Source organism: Sinocyclocheilus anshuiensis, unplaced genomic scaffold, assembly GCF_001515605.1.
Source record: "Sinocyclocheilus anshuiensis isolate Anshui unplaced genomic scaffold, SAMN03320099.WGS_v1.1 scaffold1120, whole genome shotgun sequence".
In the NCBI taxonomy this organism is placed as follows: domain Eukaryota; kingdom Metazoa; phylum Chordata; class Actinopteri; order Cypriniformes; family Cyprinidae; genus Sinocyclocheilus; species Sinocyclocheilus anshuiensis.
This window is the reverse complement of record NW_015551069.1, coordinates 166704-174705: the sequence shown is the minus strand read 5'-3', so window position 1 is coordinate 174705 and position 8002 is coordinate 166704. Positions and strand designations below refer to the sequence as shown.

The 8002-nt window shown below is 35.5% G+C and overlaps 1 protein-coding gene across 1 annotated transcript; it reads right to left on the bottom strand.

Moving 5' to 3' along the window:
- Window positions 1–3783: 3783 nt before the first annotated feature.
- On the bottom strand, window positions 3784–6604 carry LOC107662181 (interleukin-21-like). The gene is made up of 6 exons (XM_016452097.1): window positions 6479–6604; window positions 6324–6368; window positions 4931–5053; window positions 4776–4814; window positions 4583–4666; window positions 3784–3849 (listed from the first exon to the last, which is right to left on the bottom strand). The coding sequence occupies exons 1-6, from the start codon at window positions 6602–6604 to the stop codon at window positions 3829–3831; spliced, it is 438 nt and encodes a 145-aa protein (XP_016307583.1). The 3' UTR covers window positions 3784–3828.
- Window positions 6605–8002: the final 1398 nt, after the last annotated feature.

The following is an 8002-nucleotide window of genomic DNA, read 5'->3' as shown; positions in this document are numbered from 1 at the left end:
AAATACTATAATTTATTTTTTACTTTGCAATTTAACGGTTAATTTTCTTAAATGAGTCTTCCCCGATGACATATGCAGCCTTCAAATGAGTCCTTTGAAGGACGCAGCCTTTGAATTGGGACGCACAGATTATTTTCTTCCCCTGCACCGGAGTCGACACAATGGCAGACAGCTCACTCGGGCGGGTGGAAGGTAAGACGCTAGTGTCAATCAACTATCGTGGGAGGGGCCTGTGCAGAACTACGTCATTCTGACAGGAATCTCAGAACAGCCTGATTGAGAAAGGGGATTTTAAAATAGAGATTTAAAAAAAAACACTGGGTGGATTTTTATCATTATAGGATGGATGTGTACACACACTTCCAACACACATTTATGTTCAAACAACATGTAAAATGAATTTTGCATCCGATGATCCCTTTAAAGAAAGGACTGACATGGAAATTTAATTAGAATATGGGTATTTAATTTATATCAGTTGACTTCACTAAAGTGAAAAGTCCATGTGAAGTTCACTAAAAAATAGATCACTTTGCAGACTGTAACAGGCATATCATTATATGGAAAAAAGTAAATCATTATGCTAGTATGCAAAGTCAGTAAGACCATAGGCAACTAATTACTGGGTTGTCTGAGATTCTGAGTCTTCTGAATTTCAGCTTTCTCCAGTAGAGGGCGCCTTTTGTTCGTCTAAACAACATACATGTTTCATTTCTCCTGACTGGCCCTGCATCCCAATGTGCATACATACTATCCACCCTATCTGCCCTAAATAGTTTTGACAATTACTAAAATCACATAGAATTCAGGATGGATAGTATGCACATTGGGACGCAGGCTGGGTGCTCGGCTGGTTATGTATGTATGTATTTTTTTGTGTCAATTGCTGTCATCCTTTGCAACATTGAAAATGCATACAAAATAAATATAAAAATTGAATTATCCTAGAGATTTTCAGTGTACTGGTCATCACTAATTATGTATGTATTTATTTATTTGGGATTTCAATTTTTCTAAATTATTATTTTTCTTTTGTGATGTGTTTTAGAAATCACAGTTGAAATGTTCCTTATGCAATATGTATTTAAAACTAGATATGCTTATTAGGCAATGACCCAAGCCTAGAATATAAATGATTATTAAAGAATAATGAAATAAACATTATTATAATTATTATTAATGACCTTTTCTAAGAGTACAGAAATGTTTGAATTTAAATTTGTGATGTTTTTTAACCCTGGAAACTTGCAGAAATGAAAGTGACATAGGACCTTCTATTTGACTTCTTCTTCTTAATTTTTTTTAATGAAATGTTCCTTAAGCAATAATGCATTTTAAATTAATTAGATACACTTAAGGCAATGGCTCAAGTCGAAAATATAAATAATTGTTAAACCACAACAATATGATTACTAATCATTTTCTAAGAAGTACGGAAATGTTTATGCTATTTCATTTTCCAGATAATAGGCTATTATCTAAATAAAAATATTTTCCAGTTAAAGAAAGAAAAAGGAAAGATAGAAAGAGCGAGTGAATGAATGTTTTCTCTGTATATAAAATCTTGTATTTTCTTGAAACACCTGTCACGAACAAAGCTTCATTCAAAAGTTTGTATTTCCTAAAATGAAAGAAATAATGTGAATGTAATAATAATAATAATAATAAAAATAATAACTATTTCTATATAAAACTTCCTTGACTAGGGCAGGATGCAACAAGTTAGATTACTGCCATTCAAATGCAGTTTGCACTGAGGCAATTAAATCAAATGTGAGATCCAAAGCTCTTATGACATTTCCATAAAGACTTTTGTTTTAATAAAGCTTGTTTGCAAACTTTAACTGGTGGGGTGTATGCCCACACAAAAACAACAAGAACTGTTTACTGGAACTGATCAGGTTTAGCTTTAAAGGGGTCATTGGATGTAAAATTCACTTTTACATGGTGTTTGAACATAAATGTGTGTTGGCAGTGTGTGTACACAACCACCGTATAATGATAAAAATGCACCCAGTGCTTTTTTAAAATCCTGACAAATGATAACCCCTTTCTCAAATCAAGCCATTCTCAGATTCTTGGCTGTGTGATGTCACACAGACCCAGGCCCCTCCCACGATTGTTGATTGACACTGGTGTTTTACCTTAGACCCGCCCTGAGTGAACTGTAGACAGTCCGACCGCCATTGTGTCGACGCCGGAGCAGGTATAGAACAGAATGACTCCTAAGCGATTGAAGTGTTTTGTTGTTGGATGTAATAATGAACATAGCAGTCGTCATTTACTCCCGACATCTGAGCCGCTGAAGACGCAGTGGATTATGTTTGTTTTTGAAGGGAATGCGCCCCCGATCTACTTTAATGCCTCTATGTTCACACGAATCATTTGTGATCCAGCTTCACCTACAGAAGAAGTGAGTATAAGGTTCTTTTATGAATCTTTGCAAATCGCCTTTCTTAATAACGTGCTAGTTAGCAAGTTTCGCGATGAATGCGGCTAAAGTTTACAGTCTCAGAGAACGGCGCGTCACCCCATGGAAGAGAGCAAGCCTGCAACCATTAGCTGAAAAAGCATAACAGCTAATGCTAACGCTTCCGGTCTGGCAGTAGTGGGAAAGGAGACCATGAGGCCGCTTGTTTTATGAATGAATGAATGTCAATGGAGGAGAGGCTTCACTACGCTGAATAAACAGCCTTTTAAAGGAAACAGCTTATCATTTAATGAATTTTCAACATGTTTTACACTATATAATACTTTTGGATTAAACTATTTTTAGAATTTACCATGAAAAAATGCTGTTTTATAAGACAAGTCACTGACTTTTTGCGACAGGTGGGATTCAGTTTACGGTATTCATTCCTATGGTATCTGTAAATGGTGATTGAGTGTTGTACAACTCTGACTGAAATTCAATTATGTCAAGGCTGTAATGGGATTGGTTGTTAAGGCACACATGATCCAAGTTAGCCGTTATGCTTTCTCCATTAGTAAGTAATACAGACCCTCTTATGTTCCTATAGTAAGACAATCTCTGGTGGGGTGAACAGAGCTCATTAGCACTTAAAGGGACATTCACCGCAACCGGTTTCTGTGAACAGAGCTGTTTTTGACAGGGTAAAAAGAGAGTTGTTTTACACTACCATTGAGACATTTTAACCAAAGTATGTTATAGACTTTTCATTAAGACCCTAAAGAATCTTAACAACAATGGGCATCCGATGACCCCTTTAAAGGTGACAACAAACACCTTTCACCATTCAACGTCCACCTCAAATAACCATCACAGCCATGTAAACATAAAGAAATATTTTAATGTCAAATAAATATCATCCAAAAATATGCATCTCATTGTGAGACATATAATAAGTGTATCTGCTTTTTAAAGATACATTGGTAACATATCATCTGAATGGGTGGTTTTCCTGACAAAGATTAAGAATAAAATTCCTAGCGTACTTAATAAAGTGAAAAATCTACTCGAAAGCCCTTGTGATGTTGCATAAGGATTCATCTTCTTCAGGGAAACCACCCTTCGTTCCAGGAACGGGGCTGTTATGAAGGCGGCAGTGCTGGCATCTCACCACAAGGTGGCGGTATAACAAAACAAATACATGTGATTAAATAACGGATGTCTTATTTCGTAAAGAAGCTGTTGCCGTTCCTAGAAACGTGAACATTCCTTTAACAGATCCTCTACTTAAAACAAACAAGAAAACGTTCAATAAATAATCAATAAATAGAACAGCAGGAGCAGCGGAGCGTGTGAGCCTCTTCTCTGCTGTGGGTTGGTCAGGTAGTGTTATACACAGTCTCTTCACTCTTTCATCTTTACGCTTGACTGGCATAGATCTAGAAAAAGAAAAGTAGGTCGTTAACACAAGGCTTCTTATCTCTGTTTATGCTTTCAGAGGAATCTTTTTCATTACAATGCACAGTTAAAGAAAAGCACCACTTAGACCTATCTCGAGTTTCACCCCAAAATCAAATTAATTAATTAATAACTCTGTGTAATTCTTTATAAACAAATTTAATATAAAAATAAAAGAAAAAATAATCAAATATATTTTGCATTAAGAAAATTTAAGTTTACATACATACATACACACATACATATACATTATATATATATATATTAGTGCTTTCAAACGATTAATCGCGATTAATCACATCCAAAATAAAAGTTTTTGTTTACATAATATATGTGTATGTACTGTGTATATTTATTATGTATATATAAATACACACATATACAGTATATATTTTGAAAATGTTTACATGTATTTACATGTATATTTATATTCATATAATTGATATTATATATAAATATATTTAGTATATACACATAACACATTTCTCTTAAATATATACGTGCATATGTGTATTTATATATACATAATAAATATACATAGTACACACACATATTACGTAAACAAAAACTTTTATTTTGGATGCGATTAATCGTGATTAATCATTTGATAGCACTAATATATATATATATATACACACATATATATACATATATATATATATATGCAAACACACACACACTATTGAGGGACATTCAGGATTGCTTTGAACTAACCTTTTGCAGAAGAGTTTGAAAATTCTGCACAAACATTCGGCTGTCAACCTTGTTGTACGAGTCACATGACTTGCACTGAGCTGTCTGAAACAGAACATTGCACAAGTCAGAACTATGCAACAACATTATTACAATTTATACAAAATACATTTGCAAAATAAGTTTGCAATTTTTGTTCCTTTGTGTTTCTCACCTGTATCTCTTCAGGTTTGCAACTGGACACACTTTTCACCTGTTAAAATGAAGAACAAATAAAGAAATGAGCATTTCTCATTTCTTAGATTTAAAATCATGCATGCATTGACATGCAGTTCACTCTGCCCATAAACATAATAAACACACACTCACAATGACTGATTTGCGAAGCTCATGTGAGATGATCCTCTGTGACCGCTTTAGTTTGGCATCAGCGACTGACAGGTTAAGCACTTGGGACCGAAAACATTCCAGAGCAGATGCAACACAGCAATCCTGTGTAAAGAAACAAAGCCTACTGTTAACATAAACCCAGCAAACTAAAATATATTACAAGAACGTTTTGCCAATGTTAAGAAAACTACTTCTGAATGTTCTCTGAACATTACAGTTTCTTAAAAACATTTGTACGAATGTTCCATTTTAGCATTTTGCAAACATTTTTGCTTTTTAAAATCATCCTGAAACAATTTAACTTTGAACAAACATTCTATTGACGTCACTGGAAGAACGCTTGGTCATAACCTTGCCAGAACATTCTGAGAACGTTCCCTGATAGCCATTAATGTCTATATGAGTTTTGTAGTCAGATTGGATTGTTTTTTCGTGCAAACCCTGCATGAAAGGCTCTCGGTTCCCCAGCCACGAGCTCTTTCTCTTCCTGTCTGTTATTGTATGCAGAAATCTATACATCTTGACTCTAAATTTCCCTTGTGCTCAAGCAGTTTTCACAGAAACTATGAGGAAACTCTTTCTTTCCACACAGAACAACACAAACCGTTTTCCGTACGTGAGACGAGAGTGTACAGAAACTAACTTTTTCTGTGTCACTAAGCCATTATTGGTTTACACTTTATTTTAAGGTGTCCTTGTTACATTGTAATTATACATTTAAGTACTGAGTAATATTAATTAACTACATGTACTTACTATATGGTTAGGATTAGGGTTACTTGCATGTAATTATGCATAATTTATTGTTATTATAATAGTAAGCACATGTAACGTGTAACAAGGACACCTTAAAGTGTTACCCAGCTATGCAATGTTTGTAATAATAATATGAAAAAAAGACTGCAACTGTGAAATAGGCCAAATCTGTTTTAGCAGCTCTACTTTCACTCCCCGTTCGGCTGTTGTCATATTACTCATCATATTTCTCCTAAATGAAGCAAACTTTCTCCTGACTGACTTGCACAAAATGACTTTTAATCTAAAACGAGAGGGTGTTTGCCAAGAAAGGCATGACTAAAAATCGTTATTTCTGTACTGATTGATGGATTCAGCGAAATGTAGATCATTTGTATGGAATCAGCCCACGTTTTTTTGCAAATCACGTTTGTTTGAAAATCAACTGTGTTGAACTGAAACTTGTTCTGTGAAAGGTGGGCTGTATAATGACAGAAACGTGTTTATATTACAGCAGGCCGAATCACTGAGTCATGCAGAAACCGCTATGAAGCAAGCCTAATTGTGTGGTCATATTAGACCGCCGATGGCATCCAGTGAATACTGAATTTAATGGAGAAGAAAAATCATTGCTTACCTTCAGATCGTTGATGGTGGGTGAGTTCAAACTTTTGCTGTTGCCCTTTATTTTTTAAAAACAGAAGAAAAAGCAGATTAAAAAATTGGTCAATGTTACGTAAAATGTGTAAAAAAAAAAAAACGCCATCCGTAGATCTTTAGAAGCCAACTTACCATTCCGTGGTTGATCTTGTTGAGTTCATTCATAACTTTACTGAGCGTGAGGATCTTTGGCGACTCCTCTGCCTGCGCTGCGATCCAACAAACCACTGCAAACACTAAACACACAGACGCCTTCATGTTTAAGCTGCAAGTTTTCTTCTGTAACTTCTCTAAAGCTACTTGGATTGATGTCCGTCATACTGTCGACAGGTACACAATCACCTTATATAAGAATCCTTGAGGACGCTGGAAAATCGCTTCTTTGTGGAGATTGGAACACTCAATTTTTACAATGACTAATTAGTTTTTCTTTTCCACTGGCCACTCGTCACAACAGTCAGTTGACGAAGATGTAATCAAGAGGCGCGTGCGCGGGGGTGTACGGATGCTGTGTGTGTGTGTGTTTCTGTGTGTGTGTGTGTGTGTGTGTGTGAACCTGACCCAGACTTTCTGCACACTTGGCAGGAAACTACAAAACGCTGTCAGTTCCTCTTCTCATTCTGAATCAGCACCAGAAACATGTGTGTGTGTGACTTAGGTGCGGCATCATCCAGCAAGTGGATATGAAAAGGTGCTTTTTTCTTTGTGGCTTCCCACACAAACCATATTGATTATAGACAAAAACAGGAAGTTTAATGTACTTTTCTTCTAGTGAGATAAGAATAGATCGACCTGGAAATGAAACATTTGCACCCTAAACCTGCAGGGCATTAAATGACATCAGATATATGGCCTTCAGAAAGAGTGCACCTGTGCATTACCTGCTTGTGGCCAGGGTTATTATTGTTTATTAAAACTAAAACCATTTAAAAAAAATTCCATTGAAATCAAATATAAAATTAAAAACTTTAACTTGAGTTAGCTGCCAAGACAACATTTTTCATTTTGATTTAATTTAACTTAATAACTAAAACTAAAACTGAGATAAATACCATTGAACTAGACAAATAAAAAAAAATACTAAAAAGTATAATTACAAAATTACTAAAACTAACATTTAAATGACAACGTAAAATATACAAATAAAAACTGATTCAATATATTAATAAAACTACAAAAAAACGAATAAAAATGACAAAAGCACACAACAAAAATACTCGAACTAAACTGAAAATGGAAACCAAAAACATAAAAATAAAAACGTTCATAATTTTAATAGAAACTACAATAGTATCTCAGTGATACTAAAAAACACCGCTTGTGGCTTCAGTTCCACAGTGTCACGACAACCCAAACGATCAGCACGACAGAACAGGAAATGAGATCACATTGGGCATGTGAACGAGCCCCACTGCCGGCTAATCGTAGACCACGCTGAACAGGAAGTGGTGGGCAGAGGTTGACGGCTGTCATACCCATAGGGGGAAGGCCCTAGTGACCCCCAGACAGGACAGGTTCACGCTGGGGATTCCTCCCTTCACGAAGATCATGGAAGACAATTTGGGCTTTAGGTGAAAATTTCATGATTCAAAATTTTCCTCTGCCAGTCATGTCTAGATCTGAATGATTTCCCTCAACCTGGAAAGCACAATGCGT

Coding starts and splice junctions, on each gene's coding strand:
- LOC107662181 (XM_016452097.1), bottom strand. CDS start 6,604: ATGAAGGCGTCTGTGTGTTTAGTGTTTGCAGTGGTTTGTTGGATCGCA. Junction 5,054..6,323: donor CCACCATCAACGATCTGAAG/GTAAGCAATGAT, acceptor TTCTTTACACAG/GATTGCTGTGTTGCATCTGC. Junction 4,815..4,930: donor AGCTTCGCAAATCAGTCATT/GTGAGTGTGTGT, acceptor TCATTTTAACAG/GTGAAAAGTGTGTCCAGTTG.